We start from the raw sequence: 17,319 nt of genomic DNA on the forward strand, positions 1-17,319 counted from the left end.
GGCGCGGATTGTCCCTCCGCAGCACCCGTAGGGAACCGCAACGTGACCTCTGCCCCCTCCAACATGGCGCCGCTGTGAGCGCGCGGCCTCCCTGTAGTTGTGGAGACCCTGTCACGGGCTCGTGGGCAGTTGCTTTGGCCGGAGGGAGTCCGACTGCTCCCGGCTCCGCAGCCCCGCGCCTTGCGCCTCTTTCTGGAGCCTGTGCGTGCGCGGCAGGGGGCGCGATGCTTAGAGGCCTGAGCAGCGCAGTGCGCCGCGGGCGAACGGTGAGTCCTGCTGCTAGGCCGCCGTCCCAGCACCGGCGGGGGGCGGGCTGTGGCACTCGCACGACACCCCCAACCGCGTGTCAGTGGGGAAGCAGACGTGCGGTGCGGTGCCAAGGGACCACTCCCCACGCGCCCGGCGCTCTTTGGGAGAAGCTGCCATGCGAGTCTGCTCTGAGGCAGGGTCCGGGAGGGCTGGAGCGGCGGTAAAGGGGACTTCACCTACTCTTTGCACCTCTCGGCAGGCTCCAGCATGGATCAGAGCAACTCCAGAAGTCATGAACAGACCTCTTGGCTGTCCAGAAATACCTGGGGAAGAGCCTGCGGTCATGCCCTGCTCTCGGATGCTCCTGTTGGGGGGGTTGTGAGGGAATGGGAAGTACAATGCTGTTGCGATGACCCGATTCCTCATAGGAACCCATTCTGCTCTGGGTAAAATTGATATTGTGGCTCCTTTGCCACAGTTTCAAAAAAAGGATTACCTATCAGAATGACATTCTTTTACTTGCAAGTCTGATTCCACGCCCCGGCAACTAGAAACCTCAGACCAAATGCTGGATTAAGGCATAGATGCTTCAGGCTCTTGAGTCTCATGTTATGTCAAAATCTAAGCTATTAATTGAGAAAAGCAAGGGCTTTTTGAGGTAGAGCTTGCACTGACAGCTCTGTCTGGAACAAACATAGTTAAAATGGACACAACCCTCAAGCATGGATCCAATTTTAATTTCATTAACATGATTTATACCATTATAGTTTGTTCCCTTAGATTTCCAGGTATAAATAGGAGGCATTTTAATAACTATAAAACTCTGTACATGCAGGCAAAGCCAAAACTTATAAGGGGAATCAGACTTGCAGGTAAAAGGATATCATTCTGATAGGTAATCCTTTTTTTTAAACTGTGGCAAAGCAGCCACAATATCAATTTTACCCAGAGCAGAATGGGTTCTATCAGGAATCGAGTCATCACAACAGCACTGGTGGGATTTAAAAAGGACACTTTTGAAAATATGGGCTTACTGTAGCCCAGGCAGTACTGTGTTCCTGCTGTCTGCTTTTGCTGGGTGCCAACTCCAAGATCTCTTGTAACTGGGCAGTGGGAGTGTTGGCCAACACCACCTCAACAGAGAACTCTTGTGTAGCAGGAGAAGATTGCTGTAATTTAGCCCTGTTTAAACCTACCCTGGGTTCAGTTGGTCCACTGAGCACAGAATATTTTACTATATTGTTAACCCAGTGATTTATACTTGCAAACTCTACATGTCAGGCAGTGGTCTTGAGATGTAAACCATGTATAGGATTTAAAAAGCTGTGTATGACAAAATCCACAGCTCTGATCAGAAAAAGCAGAAGGCTAAGGGCTGATCTATGCTACAGACTCTTGCTGGTCCTGTTTTCTGTGGGATGTGATCGCTAACAGTGTCCTGGCAGAAGCCCCTAATGTAAATGGTTATACCTGTAAAACTGCATTTTTAGTAGTATAGCCTGTTTTGCAGAAAACGGTACTTTTACTGTGTGGGTACAAGGCTCAGCTCTGCATCATGCACAAAAGGCGTGCTTTGCAAGTAGAACATACTGCATTTTTATATTGGTGGAGTGTCTCATGTATGTGCTTTGCATGTCTAGAGTGGATCACTAATAGCAAATAGAGTCATCTAGTTGTTTCTCTTGCTGTGTTATACAAGCTAAACTTTTGAACTGACATCTGAATTTTCTTTTGTTAAGAACTAGATCATTATTCTTCTGCTTGTTTCAGGAGACCATACACTTGCTGTACAAAACCCTGTTCATAACTGAGCCATATAGGGAACAGAGAATCTTTTCTAATGACTTGTTAATCAGCTTGTGGCTAATGTGGCATGGATTCCTTTGGAAACAGCTCCACCTTATGGTTTTTGTTCTCCTGACAAGTCTTAAATTTAGCATATGATAGATGCTGCCATTTAAGGGGTTTGAGTCAGGCTGATTTCCTCTGGCAGATGGAAATAGAATGTAAATGGCACTTACTATCATATCGTAGAATCGTAGAAATTCAGGGCTGGAAGGGACCTCGAAAGATCATTGAATCTAACCCCCCTGCTCTGGGAAGGAATACTGCTGAGATCAAAGATCCCAGCAAGGTGTCTCTCCAGTCTCCTCTTGGAGACTTCCAAGCTTTGGGGCTTTACCACCTCCTTGGGAAATCTATTCCAGATTCTGGTCACCCTTACCATAAAGAAGTTCACCCTTACATCTGACTTGAAACCATTGTCTAACAGTTTATGGCCATTGTTCCTTGTCCACCCCCTGGGGCACCCTAGTGAACAGGTTTTCTCCCAGCTCCTGATATTCATCCCTTATATACTTAAATGGCCACCAAGTCCCCCTTCAGTCTTTTCTTCCCCAGGCTGAGCAGTTCCAGATCCCTTAGTTTTTCCTCATAAGGGCCTGGAGGACAAGCTGTAATCATTCTTCTGGCCTTTCTCTGGACCCTTTCAAGGTTCTCCACATATTTTTTTGAAGAACTGGACATGGTACTCCAGGTGGGGGTCTCACCAGCGCCAAGTAGAGTTGCATTGGGCAAATGCATCCCAGTATGTTATTAGCTCTGTTGACTACAGCATTTTCCCCATAACTTGGTATAGTCCACAGAATCGGCCAGCATGCTTTTCATGATAACATGTTGAACAGCACAGGGCCAAGAACCAAACCCTCTATAATAGTGATGGCCAATTATTTTGGGCAGAGGGCTGCTTACTGAATTTTGGCAAGCCATCGAGAGCTGCATGTCAGGCAGCCAAGAGCAGATAAATATTAATTTTCTAAATTTTATAGGCTCTAAAGGCTGGATAGAATGGCCTGGCAGACTGCATTTTGCACATCTCTGCTCTATAAATTGAGACTTAAGATCACTCACCCATACCCAGACTTGAACTGCCAGTCTTTTGGCTACCAGCTTATGAGTCAGGCCCTTCAGCCATAGAGGGGGCTGTTGCTAGGGCTGTAATAAATTGTTTTCAGGTCACATTTCAAATACTTGCTTCTTTTTGTATACTCATTCCCTGAGGTTAAATAAATGGAATTGTATGGTGAACTAGAGAAGTGCACAGAATGGCATGGGAAGCCTTTGACTAACCTTACAGTCTTCAGGATCAATTGTAAACCACTATCTTTTCCCTTCCCCACTAATGAGGAACAAACTGTACCACATTACTTTAGGTTGACTTTTTAATTAATTACAGTGTTGTTGATATACCCTTTTGTGGGTAAAAAACAAAAATAAGCTGAAGCTCTGTTAAACAATGACTGGTAAAATGTGGTGCTCTTTCTTACCCATTCACCCTTTCTAACATGACAATATGTTGATTCCAAGAACTGTGACTCCTGTCAGTCCTGTGCAAGAACAGTTCTATCTATAGAGCTGGGGACAAAAGTCCAGTGCCGTGGTGAGTTGCTGAGTCTTTGCTTTCCATTGCAGAGGGCAACTCCATCTGAACATGCAAATCACCCTGCAGTGCCAGAAAAACTGTTTGAGAAATGTGTCCTGTTGAATTATCATAGTCTATTAGGAATATTTTTAAATCAATGAACCACCTACTCAGGGGTTTTGCCAAATGAAATGGATCCATGAACTTGAATGAATTCAGAAAGTGTGGGTGTTTATCTGTAAAGCTCCAGGACAGTTGTTAGACAACAGCTTGTTACCCATCACCCAAAGGCTTGTCTTGGTTCCGTGCCTGTTTTAGCGTGTGTAGATGGATTTCATGCCCTACTTCTAGGAGGGTGCAAACCAGGAGATCCCAAAGGGAAACTGTGAAAGCAGAATCTTGCATAGATTAGTTTACACTGATGATCATGAGAGACCATCACTTCACTGAGGATTACTGTGGTATAGTTCCAGAACGGTGGGTAACAAGAAACTTAACTGGCTTCAAAAAAGAACTGGATCACTTTTCCCAAGGCTATAAGAGATGAGGTTGCCTGCAAGAACCAGGGATTATGCTTGGTGGGTAGCTGACCCCTCTCAGACCTCTATCTTACATTTCTATGCTGCTATCTTCTTTTTTTGGATCAGCTGTCCGGGGACTAAAAGAATGCTTTGTGTTTCATGGATAATCCAGCCTTCATTGGGGCTGAATTAAAGTTGGAGATGGTGGCTGTTGAAGTCTGTAGAGCTGTATACTGTGGTCTCCCCTCAGCCTCTGCCTGGAGTGTGTGGGATAGTTTGTTCCTCTGTCAGTGAACAATATTTAGACCAACAGTTTTCAGCCTCATTAGAGTTGAGGCACTCCTTGAAAAAAAACAGCGCTTAGTTTTCCAATACTGTAATATGGCAGTTCTGTTGCAAAGAACTCAGAAAGAACACAACAGGTTGGAATGTGTTGACAGTATGGATTCCTCTTGAAATCTCTCGTTTTATCTTGTGATTTATGTTTATACACCCAACATCACCCTAGTTGAGAATCAGTGATCCAGGCACAGCTTCTAGATACACTGTTCATGCTTTCTTTCACCTTGGCCTACTAAAATTGTTGTCCCTTTACCCCTTACTTCCCTACACACTTTCAGGCATGTACCAGAGAGCTTCCTACCTAGGAGCCTGCATTAGCATAAGCAGCTGTTTGTTTCCACGACTCCTCTATTCCTAGGGAAGATTCTATATGTCAGAACACATTGGTGGGGGCAGGGGGGAAACCAATGCAGGAAATGCAATTGTAAATATAAACTAGCTGCCACACTAATCCTGCAGTAATTGAGGTGATTATGGATTACTAAACAGCTGTCATTTGCACAGTATTGATGGTATTCACCACATCAGTAGAAACATTATAGGAACTTTCCAGCAATAAGACTTCTAATGGCTGCTTTGTGCTCTTGAGCAGCCCTTTAATAGGATCGCTCCTTTAGGCAAAGGCTCAGCTCTGTAGTGGCAGCAGATGGACTTGAGCAAACTGAAAGGGTTTAGAAAGATGAAACTGAACTTGCATAATGGCTATAACAACATTACTACTCATTTCCACACACAACTCTCTCTCTCTCCTAAGTATTGTAATTTACTTCCTGAGCAGAGTGCATTACACTGACCCTTTCTTAACTATAGTGGGTATGTTGCTGAACTTTGCCTATAATTTTTGGTGACTGAAAAGCATTTTTTTCTCTCTCTAGTTGTATGCTGGACGTTCTCTCCACATCACTGCCAGGATTTGCTTAAATGGTATTGTTAATCAGGATGTCCAAATCGCTGAAGAGAAACCCCGGGCAATTTTCCGTACTAGTGAGAGCAACCCGGTGAGTTACTACCATATTTACTATCATGCCACACAACTAACACCCTAAGATTGTCAGTCTATCCTTAAGTACCCTGGCTATGTTAGTGCTCACTGGACCATTCTTCTTAAGTAGGAATGAAGGGAATAGGCAGATCTATTGTCGTGGGTCTGGACAGGCATGCTGTGCAGCTGGAGAGGAGGGCAAACTTGGTATTGGGCACCATTAATTTCAACTTCAGGATCAGTCTTCCCCAACTAACCACCACAAATTGTGAGGAAGGGGGGATGGTACTGAAACCTCATTATCCAAAATGTCTCCCTAGTGCACAGGCTTCACAATTCTAGCCTGCATGTCTCTCAAGCACAAAGTGAAGCGGAATAAATGAATGGAATAAACCTTTGAGGTGCTTTTCTGCAGCTGCTATAATTGGAGTTTTCTTTCTCCACTGATTCCTCTGGGGTCTCTATGGAAACAGCAGCATGCAGATGATCTAGTCATGTGATCAGAGCATCTCTATAGATGGCACAGAAGAGTCCAGATGGCAAGAATAGTCTCCACTGGCCTGTACCTAGGATTTATGCTGCCAAACAATTGAATTTTATTTAGCATTTTCACTGCATATTTCACTGAAATACATTTGACAACAACAATCAACACTGCTTAGTGCATCAAAGCCCTACAATATTTGTCCATATTGTAGATAATAGTTTAAGGTATAGAATTGCTTCTGATAGCACCAGTGTCTGGTTATAGGAAAGCCTCATTAAAGCAACGCTGAGGAGACTAGATAAAACAGCTGTCTTCATCAGTCAATCTTAAAGTGCCTTATAAAGGAGGTCCACATCTTTATTCCCATTTTACAACCGGAGAAATGGAAGGGTAAGGTGCCATGGCCCTCCTCCTGTATCTGTCCCCAAGCCCTAGATCTATGGGGTGGAGGGGTGTCCAAATCTTAGTTAGCAAAAAGCATCTGAAAAACCTGCAAGAGAGCTGGGCAATGTTACAGCCAGTAGGAAGTGACATAGCCTGCTGACTAACCTGCTTTACCACTTCAAAAGACATTGTGTACCACTCCCATGCTAAATAAATGAAACTTGGAAGCAAGACTGTTCTGACCTTACAGAATACAATAGTGTTTCTGCCAGGGTGATCCCTTATTTTGCCCTCCCCAATATCCCCACCCCCAGTTCCTTCAGGGGCCTCTCTGCAGAGCAGCACAGTCCGGTTCTCCTGTTTGTTAGTGTTTTGTATTTTACTCACAGGCCAACCATACAGAGCAACATGACTGTCAGCACTATAGCATCCCACTAGAGGAGGTGAAGGTGATATTTCCCCATGGACTGCCCCGCCGGTTCAAAGAGCAGGTAACTCTGTCTCAGTGAAGGTTTGGAGGTTGGATTGGGGAGGGGATTGAGACTGGAATTCTTTTATTCTGGGGTAGAAGGGCTACATACAGGCATGTTTAGGCAGCCTGTAAATTGAAAAGAAAGATTGCTTTGGGTCTTTTGGCAATGATAATGTGCAGCTGTACATGAGCCAGAGCAGAGCTGTTTCAGGCAAGGGGGTGGAGATCAGTGGGATGTTGCCTAAATCTCTCCATTTCAAATCCAAAATGTTACAGAGCAAAACTGTTCCAAATCACAGTCCTTACTCACCTTGGGGGTCCAAGAGACTGTCTCATGCAAAGGTTGTAGACCAGCAACAGAGAACTTGCTCTTGCTGTTCCTCAAGAGTTTAGTTAGTAGATACAAATGCCACCTTCATCAGTTCCTGAACTCAGATACAAATGAATCGAAAAAGGAAATTGGCAATCTAAAATTCTTCAGAATTCCAGTGCTTGTCAGCAGTGGGGCAACCTCTCTGAAGTCTTCCATGGCTGTTTCCTCTTCACCTTGGTCTTACCACACTGTGCCATCAGCTTCCTGGCTATGACTGGACTTTTGTAGTTCCTGAAGGTATGAGGGGAGCTTAAGACTGAAACACTGCTGTTGTTTACTTGCCCCAAAGTCTTTTCAGACTAATCTTTCACCCATTAATAACAAGACATAAATGAAGCCTCTGTATTTCTGAAGGGGAATTTACACCTGGTTCTGATGTGATCCATGAAAAATAAGGCCAGCTGGCTTAAATGTGTTACAGTAGGAGGAAGGATTGTCTGGTTTGTTTCTTTGCACCGTTAGGTATTGGCCATTGGATACAGCTTGGGACACGTCCTTAAGACTGCTATGCATTTACCCAGACACTGGTTAGCAAGGAGTATTGTTTGGGTTTGATATTCAGAATAGCAGGTTACTTTCCAATGTGACAGTGATGTCAACTAAAAGGACTTAGCATTCAAGTAATATCATGCTCTTGTATGTATTATAAATCAAAATACACTGATCTGTTATCTGGCAGGTTTTATGAGTTGAGTCTGTCATCTGGCCAGTGAAGATTAGTTACCACAGACCCAAAGGAAAGTAGGGCGGGAAGGGACCTCTGGAAGTCCAACCCTCTGCCAGAGGCAGGATCACTCCTGTCCAAACCATCCCATACAAATCCTTGTCTAACCTATTACTAAAACTACAGTCAACCCTGTCACAGGTTGTAGCACCCTAACCTGTGACACAAAGCATGGGCACAAAAGCAGCCAGTGTCCTGCTGCTGCAAGTATTGTTAAAATATGCTTGAAAGTAAAAACCTTCCCATGAAGGAAGGTTAGAGCAGAGTCAAAGAGCTAGAAGGGACCTCTAGAGGTTCTCTAGTCCAACCCCATGGCTGAGACGAGAAATATATACAAGCCTTAAAATTGAACCTATGTCTCCTGCATGGCAGGCAAGAATTCTACCATTAAACTACAAGCCTAAGCGATTGAGGCACAGAGAGGAAGAGGCTAATTTTGTCTCAGATGGTGCTATGGAGCCTAAAAAGACCTGCAGGGGTAGAGCTGCTAGTGCATGCTAGCAGCTCTGCATGTGAAACTGCAGGGTAGCAGCTGCTGGTGCATACTAACAAGCAACTCTTTGTTCACATTTTTCTCTTTCAGATTGAGACCTTCAAAGAAGCCTGTCTGATGGTGCGGAAACCAGCTGTAGAGCTTTTTGGTTACCTAAAAAGCACCAACTTTGCCCAGCCAGCCATCCGATATGTCCTCTGTATCCTTTGCTTTTCTCTGTGCTGGAAGTCAATAGAACTTCCAGCAAACTGAAAGCATTGGTGGCATTCTAGCCTCATGTTGGGTTGGGTGTAGATGTGGAATAGCCTCAGCTTCCCCATTTCTTGCCTTTCTGGGCCATATCCAGACAAGTGTGGCTATGCAATATGTGGTGCCACAGACATGTTTGCACATTCAGTTGTTCTCCATGCTGCAAGAGAGCGGTGTGGGGAAAAAAAAGTAGAGTGGTGCACATGGTGGCAGCATGGGCTGCCCAGAGTCAGAGCCTGGCCAGCTGGAGCCACACTCCACTGCCAGTCAGCCAGGCTCTGCACTGCAGAATCACCACTGCTGCAGTCCTGGGAACACCCCTGGTAAGCACTGGGCTGGCCCCAGACTCCCCTACCCCACCTGGGTCACCTGCTGCGTGCCAGAACACACATGGCACAGGTGTTCCCTGGTGACAACTAGTGGCAGCGCAAGGTGTCCACACGTCTGGATGCAGCCCTGAGGTTTTCCTTAATTGATTGTGTTGAAGATGGAGAGAGCGGAACTGGAAAAACAATGACGCTCTGCCATGCTGTTCATTACTGTGCAAAGCAGGGCTGGCTGGTGCTGCACATTCCAGATGGTAAGCTCAGAAGTGTTTTTTGAGTAGGAAATGCCATCTGTGCCTCTAACTAATCTATAGGGAAGGTATTGCTGGTGGCAAACCTTATGGAATAGGAGACTTGACTTATGATAGAGAGACTAAAGGTAAGAAGTGAAATACACTACAGTTGAACAGTGTAGCTCCCCCTGCCAAACACATGTACACATATGGCCTTCTGATGTGTTGCTACTAACTAGTAAGTCAGGTACTAGTACCCCAAGGTAGGGGACCTTGCTGTAGGCAAAGATGTGCAACTCCTGGTGTTTGATCTGGGGCTCCTTCTATGTTCACTGTATGCTGTGGAGTGTTTGTGGTGAATACAGTGAAGCAAGGAGGGAAAAAAGTCAGAAGAGAAAAACCTAGGGATTTGTTAGTAACAGAACATGATAACTGTTTGCCACCTTTTTTTCTCTCTACCTTACAGCTCATCTCTTGGTAAAGAACTGCAAGCAACTTCTGCAGTCTTCCTATAAAACAGAACGGATTGACCAACCTTTGCAAGCATCTGCCTGGCTCAAGAATTTCAGAACTTCAAATGAACACTTATTGAGAGAGGTTGGTAGAGCTGACCAAGTTGTGGATTCTCATTTGGTTCTTAATGCAGACAAGTGCAGTTTCCCCAGAGGACAATATGGAGATATGCTTTCTCACTACCAAGGTAGGGTGGGGATGACCTGGATCACCTTTCTTCTGAGATGCATTTTATTATGTTGGGAGTGAGAGTGCACTAACATTATTTAAGATGCCTCCACCCCTGCAACTCATTTGGATGTAGGTTTCAGTGGGAGTGGAGACACTTTAAAGAGCCCTTAGTAATACAAGCTAGAGACTTCTTCAGCCTATCCTTGGATGCTGCACAAAGATACTGTTCTGCCTCTATCTCCTAGCAAACATAGAAAGGGGAAGGATTCTATTCCCAGGCTCGCTGAGCCTGCATGGAAATGGGAGCAGGACTGTATCAGTTGCATCCACCTGAACTCTCTGACCCTTCTTTCTGTTACAGATAAAAACACAACAAAAATACACGTGGAACAAGTGGGATAGCACTGAAGAAGGCAGGCCACTGGTTGAAATGGTAGAACAGGTGAGAACAATAACTGCCACTGGTATTGCTGGAACAGGATGATGAACTGAAAGTGATGCCAAGGCCAGAGTAGGGAGTGAGAATAATCTTCAGTGCTTCTAATGGTCTAAATCCTGGTAAGCAGCAATGGCTTGTTGTCCCTGTGTTATTGATGGGAAGACTGAGACATAAGTTAGTAACCTGGGCCCCAGCAGGAGTTGCATAGAAGTCTGTCGGTGCTCAGATTAGAACTTGAGAGTTCCTGGTTTTTATCCCTGCACTTAGTCCATTAGACCTGGGTGCCCATTTGGGAACAAAAGTAGAAACCTCATATTTCATCTCCCTTTGTGCTCCTCAGTGGGGCGGGTACCAAAGGCTCCAAATGGTGTGGCTGGTGGTCGTCTTTCTACTAATGCTGTGCTTTTCCCTCTTCTAGGGTATAACTCGAATGAAGACTGCCACTGATGTTGTAGGGGCTGTGCTTAAAGAGTTAAAGAGGCAATGTTCCCTTGGTTCATTTAAACTTCTGGTGGCAGTGGATGGAGTCAATGCCTTTTGGGGAAAGACAACACTGAGGAAGAGAGACAAAACCTTAGTAAGAAATTACTGCTTTTGGTGTGTTTAAGTACATTTCTTGCAAGAGAGACCTAAGGGGCAGGTTTTATTTGGTCCTCTGGATGACTGATCTGTGGCTGGTTTAGCCAGACACCATTTTTTGTATTTCAGAGGGTCCTTTCAAACACTTCAGTGAAGATCATAGTGTAGAACATGGAATTGACTTCCTGTAGTAAGGAACAGCAAGGTATTCATTGCAGAGGCACTGAGGTGTAAAGATGGAGGAAGCACGCGATCTGTTGGAAGTGCTGTAGAGAAGGGTCTTGCACCAGTGCTGAGACGAACCTGGGAAAACCAGTGCTACAGGAGAGGATGCAAAGAGTGCACAACTATGTACGAGGGATTCTAAATACAGCGAGGGCAATCTTGATTTGGATTCTGAAAAGTAAGGGGAGCCAGGTCATTAGGAGGGAGATAGTGGACAAGCCATGGCTTCATTCTGGACAATGCTGTACCTTGGAGAGCTGTGATCTGGAAAGATCTTGGAGATGAAGAATGCAATCTGTATTCCTGACAGGAATGCAATAGTCCCTGTGAGAAAAGGTTAAGGCCTTAGGAAGGTGAGACATGACTAGATCTGCAAACACAGGAGAGTGGAATCGAGGGTGATGCCAGATTTTCTAAAAAGGAAAAGGAATGATCAAGGTGAGGCGGTGAAGAAAGCACATTCTAGTTAGGCCAGGGGTTCTCAACCTTTTCGATACTGTGGTCTGCAGTGGAAGTGAGTGTGGACTAGAAGTGACTGGCATACTGTGGACCAGCAGCCAACCCTTCCGGGCCATGGCCTGGTGGTTGGGAACCTCTGAGGTTAGGCTGTTGAAAGACCCCAGACTTGCTTACTGAGAGTCTGTATAAGTTAGGGATCTTGCTCAGTGGCATCCTTTTATCTAATCCTTGGAGCTACTGTCTACGTTTAGCGTGAACATAAGTCTCACATGCAAAAAATGTACTCCCTTAAAAATATCTCCTCCCTTAGAACAGTGATGCACACACCCGTGGTGTTTGGGGGCGGTGGCACGCAATGAACTTTTAGAAGAAAACGAAGAAAAAATGAATGATTGTAAAATCTTGCAGTTGGGGAGTTACAGTCCAGTGGTAATGATGGTGTTGTGTTATCACCATCCGTAACAGTCACGAGTGCTCAGCAGGATGGCAAACAGGATGGTGCACACTAGAAATGTTTGAGAAGCACTGTATATCAGCAAAGCAAAAGTTCATCTCGGGGCAAAAGTCTTGCAGCTGAGGAGCTGCCATCGCCTTTTTCACTCAGTAAAACACCAGACAGCCCCTAACTTCCCTTGACCTGTTCCCCATGGGTAGGGTGGGAACTTGGGATGCCATTCCTTGACCACCTGCTTCTGACACTCTGTTATCAACAGGTTTCTCCAGAGGAATTGGCCCTGGTCCACAACCTGAGGAAGATGGTGATGAATGACTGGGTGAGTGCTGATACAAACCTGCAGAGAACTTAAGGTGCAGGGTTCTCACAGCTAAAAGCTGACACCTAGAGCAGTGCTGTCGTCTTTAGGACTTACTATTGGGAAATATACTCTAATAGTTTTATGCTTGCTTCATTTCTTTCATAGGCAGATGTATACTTGAAAAAAAACCTTTATGTAATGCTTTGGTTAGATGTCCGTATTTATTGTTTCCAATGCTTAGCATTCTAACTTGTGTTGAATATCTGCTTGGAGTGGCCAGAACTAGAATAACTAGTATCTTGCCATAGCCTCTCGTACACCTCACGAGAGCTTCTCCAGTGGGAGACTCTGTAGAGCAGTTTTTGTCAGCCTGCAGGTCATGATCCAAAAGCAAGTCGCAAGAATATATAAAAGTGTCATGAACAAACTTAAAAAATAGATTCTCCTTTAAAGGAGAAAAGTGTGGGAAACAAGCTTTTCCCTTGCAGGCTGGCAGAGCTCCAGTCTGCAAGGAGCTGCTTGGGCCCCCCCACCCCACACACTGGGAGGCTGGGACCTGGGACGGGGCAGGGAGTTGGGACTGAGGGGCACTGGGTCAGCCATTGGTGTTTACAAATTGGTCCTGGTACAAAAAAGGTTGTGAACCACTGCTGTAGAGCCAAGCCCATCCACACTGAGCGGCAGCGCTGTCAGTGAGGAGCTCCATTCCCTTCAGCTCTGTCTCGTGAAAGAGGCTGGAACTGACACTTGCTCTTTGGGGCAGCTATCCACAGCATTCCTTCCTTGTGCCTGGCTACCTGCTGTAACTATCATATTGGCAGAACCTCAAAACAAAGGACTGACAGTAAAGCATATGGGAGAAAAATACATGATATCCACGTGTGTGTCTTGCAAACTCCTAATTTATCTCCATGTTTCAGAGTGGAGGTGCCATTGTGACTACTATTTGCCAGACAGGCTCCGTCTTCAAACCACGCCTTGCTTATTTACCCCATGAGCTGCTGGGAGATGTAAGTCATGACCTCTGGTTCCTTTGTTGGAGCATATATAGAAATGGAAACAAAAATGCTGATGTGGAAGCAGCAATCTCAGTACACGTGCTAGCTTGAGTCTGCTACTACCTGAACCTTGCTCCATTCAGTCACCTTTTGCATGTTGTTCTTGGCTCAGTCCCCCTGTTCCTGTGTGTCTACTGACCTCCCCTTCAGTGTGTCCCGTGTGCATATTCCAAGGTAAATTCCCCCAAATAGAAGGAAGAACTTAGACAAATTTTTCTCCCTTTTTTGTTCTTTTTCACCAGCCTCCTTCTGCACAAAAAACCTAGCTAGGCATCTGACTTCTCTTTGTTCTCCTGTCTAGGTAACATGCAGTAGATACCTTCTGTTTTGAAGCAGTTCTTCCTGAACTTGCTCATGCCTAGCAGAGCCTTACTCCTTGGCAGCTCAGGCAGCTGGGCTGAAGGTTTCCTGTTCAATGTGTCTGATGATTGGAAATTAGAGGGTCTGTTATATGCCTCATGCTCTCACTTTTTCCCCTTCAGGAGGGCTTCAGTGCCTTGGAACCGTTCGTTCCCATCCAGGTTCCCAAGTACAGTGAAAAGGAATTTGAGAGCTGTTACCAGTATTATCTTGACAGAAAGTGGCTTCAACATGAAAAAGGTGAGATCTGTGCTAGGGAACCAAGAGTATGTACTAACTGCAGCGCTTTCAGCTCCATCTCCATTTCTGGTGCAAAAAAAGTGAGCCCTGCACCCTTCACACCATTTTTACCTGTTTATTCAAAAAAAAAAGAAAAGAAAACAAAACCGTTTTGTTTTTCGAAACAGAAAAAAAACCTGACAACCAAACTTTAGAGTTGTTAAGTGTGGATAAAGCTTTCAAAGAAAGATGCAAAGTCAGGAGAAGGTGTGCTTCTCAAACACAAACCCTCTGGGGCAAGAGGTGCCCATGGAGCCTCAAATGGGGATCCCTGTAAGGGCAGTGCTTGGGAGAGGGGCGGGTTGTAAGTGAGGGGTACTGCTGAGCAGCACTTGGTGCACCTTGCAGCTCGCTTTCCAGCGCAGGGCGCGAGTTCTCCTTCTGCCGGGGCCGGGCGCGGACGCTGACGCAGCTCTTGTCTCCGCAGCGCGGACGCCGGACGGGAGAGCGGAGCTGCTGTTCTTGAGTGGCGCCAACCCCGCGCAGCTGGAGCGGCTCGCGGCCATGCTGTGAGCGGGGCGCGGCGGGGCCGCGTCCGTAGCGTGCAATAAAGGCAGCGACCGAAAGCCGCCGCGTCTCGTTCTCTTGCTTCTGCTTGGCGGGGATCCCGGAAGTGCAGTGACGTGCGACGCAGCAACTTCCGACCCCGCAGCCAATGGGGTTCTTGCACAGGGGTGTCGTCACGTCCGGCCGGGCGGTGGCGGGAGCGGGATGGCGGCGGTGACACTGCAGCTCGGGTCCTACGCGGGCTTCGTGGGCGCGCACTGGTGGCAGCTGCAGGCGCGCGGCGAGGCTGGGGCCGAGCTGCGGGCGGACGCGCTGCACCGGGCCGGGCGCGCCCCCGACCCCTACGCGCCGCGCCTCGTGCTGCTGGACCTGCGAGGTAGCGGGACCGGGGGGCGGAGCGGGGCGGCGCGGGGCAGGCGGCGCGTCCGGCCCCCGTGACCCGCCGTGTCCATGGCAGGCAGCCTAGGCAGCTTGCGGCGCGACGGCGGCTCATCGCGGGACGCCGGAAACGATGGCGCCGCGGCCTGGTCAGTGCGGGGGGCGGGACGTGGGGGCGTTGAGGGTCCGGCGGCGGCCGCGCTGCAGCGCCCCGGCCTCTCCCTTCTCCCCCGCAGGCAGGGAAGCACGACGCGGCACCAGGGGCTTCCTGCCCGGGACGCGGCCCCGCGGGGTCTCGGCGGACAGGTGAGCTCCGGCAGGCGCGGGGCTGGGAGACGTTCGTGTCTTGTCCTCTTGCTCCTTTGGGCCCACTAGCAGGATCCACCGCCATTAGCAAGAACATTTTGTCTAGTTATTTCCCTCTTAAGTCTTTCCTGAAGACCACACCGGGGACCCACTGGGAGGGGGGTCACAGCAGAGAGTGCCGCGTCTGGATTCGGCTCTTTGTAACCAAGGCTGAGGGAAAGCCGCCACTGGCATCGCTGCAGTCATGTGAATGCGGCCTTTGATGTCCAGCTCCTTCTCTTTAGTGTTCTGTGCCTGTTCCGACTTGAACAAGCAACCAGTGTTGGTCCAAATCGCACCTTGCAACAGCCAGGCAGTGGTCAGAAAGATGCATGCTATAATTTACTGTACTTGCTCCTTTGCCAGTGTCTCCTCATTCCTCCCAGCTCTCTTGCAGCGGTAGCTGAGCTAGCGTGACTGTTCACGTTACTTGTGGAACATTTTGGGGGGGGAGGAAGAGTCCTAGAGGGAGATGACAGTTCATATCTTATACTGATACGGATTGTACTTCCAAGCTGCATCCCACCGCTTAGCACTTAAAAATATGGTGAACCTCCCAAAACCTGTGTGTCTTTTTAATTTCAGGAAAACACATCTTCTGATGGAGACGTCGGTCTTGGAGTGCTTCCTCTCGGTAAAGGTGCGTAGGCCTTGTGTCTGCACGCAGAAGGTACAACTCGGATAGAGAATTATAATGAGTGAAATGGGGACAGGACTTCATAACAATTAACCGGGAAGTAAAATATTTCATTTAAAAAAAAAATGATGAGTACTCCAATTAAAAATCCAAATTCATCATTTGCTCTTCCCCTTTTTTGCACCTGCTTTCCTCTGCATGTAGCTATAGTCACATCTAAAGAATTCTAGCACAAAATGCCACAACTGTGCACAGGTACTAGATAGGTACTGGGAAATCTGGTCGTCACACCAGACAACAAAGCTAACCTATTTAACAACTTCTTTGCTTCCATTTTCCTGAGCAGGGACCAGATCGCCCGCCCCGCCGGGCCCCCCTCAGGCCCCAGGGGAGGCGCACCTGGGCCAAGGGTCAGCGAGGATCTAGTCAGGGAAATTCTGGAGGGACTGGATGTATTTAAATCAGCTGGTCCGGATGATCTCCACCCCAGAGTGTTAAGGGAATTGGCTGAGGACTTTGCAGGAACACTGGCATGGCTTTACAAGCACTCGTGGTGCTCTGGCGAGGTGCCAGAGGACTGGAAGAGGGCCAGTATGGTTCCCATCTTCAAAAAAGGGAGGAAGGAGGACCCAGGAAACTATAGGCCAGTTAGTCTTACTTACCTCGATCCTGGGTAAGCTTTTTGAGAGAATTATTCTGGCACATGCCCACAAGCGGCCAGCAGGGGAGATTATGCTTAGGGGCAATCAACACAGGTTCATTAGCGGCAGGTCCTGTCAGACCAACCTGGTGGTCTTCTACGACCAGGTCACCAAATCCTTAGATGCAGGGGTAGCAGTGGACATAGTCTTTCTGGACTTTCAGAAGGCCTTTGACACTGTCTCTCACCCCATTCTCATTAAAAAACTGTGATGTCAACACCTACAGTCAAATGTGTCCCCAACTGGCTGGAGGGCCACACCCAAAGAGTGGTGGTGGATGGGTCATTTTTGACATGGAGAGATGTGGGCAGTGGGGTTCCACAGGGCTCGGACCTGCACTGTTCAACATCTTCTTCATCAGTGACTTGGATGAGGGGGTAAATAGCACCTTGTTCAAATTTGCTGATGACGCTAAGATGTGGGCACGCTAGAAGGGAGGAATATGCTGCAATCGAACCTAGACAGCTTACAGGGGTGGGTGGATAAGAATAAGATGGGACTCAACACTGACAAGTGCAAGGTGCTGCAACTGGGGAGGAAGAACCGGCACCATACCTACAGGCTGGGGAACTCCTTTCTCATCGGTACAGAGGCAGAAAAGGATCTTGGAGTCATCACTGATGCCAAGATGAACATGGGCCGGCAGTGTGGGGAGGC

The 17,319-nt window shown here is 47.3% G+C and overlaps 2 protein-coding genes across 2 annotated transcripts in view; both read left to right on the forward strand.

Annotated features, from left to right (window-relative positions):
* The first annotated feature begins 156 nt into the window (after positions 1-156).
* On the forward strand, positions 157-14,663 carry DAP3 (death associated protein 3). Its single transcript, XM_019556882.1, has 12 exons — positions 157-266; positions 5,409-5,531; positions 6,776-6,877; positions 8,539-8,647; positions 9,185-9,277; positions 9,723-9,853; positions 10,302-10,382; positions 10,798-10,956; positions 12,356-12,415; positions 13,318-13,407; positions 13,938-14,055; positions 14,522-14,663. The coding sequence occupies exons 1-12, from the start codon at positions 225-227 to the stop codon at positions 14,605-14,607; spliced, it is 1,194 nt and encodes a 397-aa protein (XP_019412427.1). The 5' UTR covers positions 157-224; the 3' UTR covers positions 14,608-14,663.
* A 117-nt stretch (positions 14,664-14,780) lies between these two features.
* Positions 14,781-17,319, forward strand: part of MSTO1 (misato 1, mitochondrial distribution and morphology regulator) — a 7,431-nt gene continuing 4,892 nt past the window's right edge. Inside the window, exons 1-4 of the mRNA XM_019556881.1 lie at positions 14,781-14,977; positions 15,059-15,128; positions 15,216-15,285; positions 15,910-15,964. Of these exons, the coding sequence (XP_019412426.1) occupies positions 14,806-14,977; positions 15,059-15,128; positions 15,216-15,285; positions 15,910-15,964 (367 nt within the window). The 5' untranslated portion in view covers positions 14,781-14,805. The remainder of the gene's footprint in view (positions 14,978-15,058; positions 15,129-15,215; positions 15,286-15,909; positions 15,965-17,319) is intronic.

Source organism: Crocodylus porosus, unplaced genomic scaffold (assembly GCF_001723895.1).
Source record: "Crocodylus porosus isolate Cpor-Errol unplaced genomic scaffold, CroPor_comp1, whole genome shotgun sequence".
NCBI lineage: Eukaryota > Metazoa > Chordata > Crocodylia > Crocodylidae > Crocodylus > Crocodylus porosus.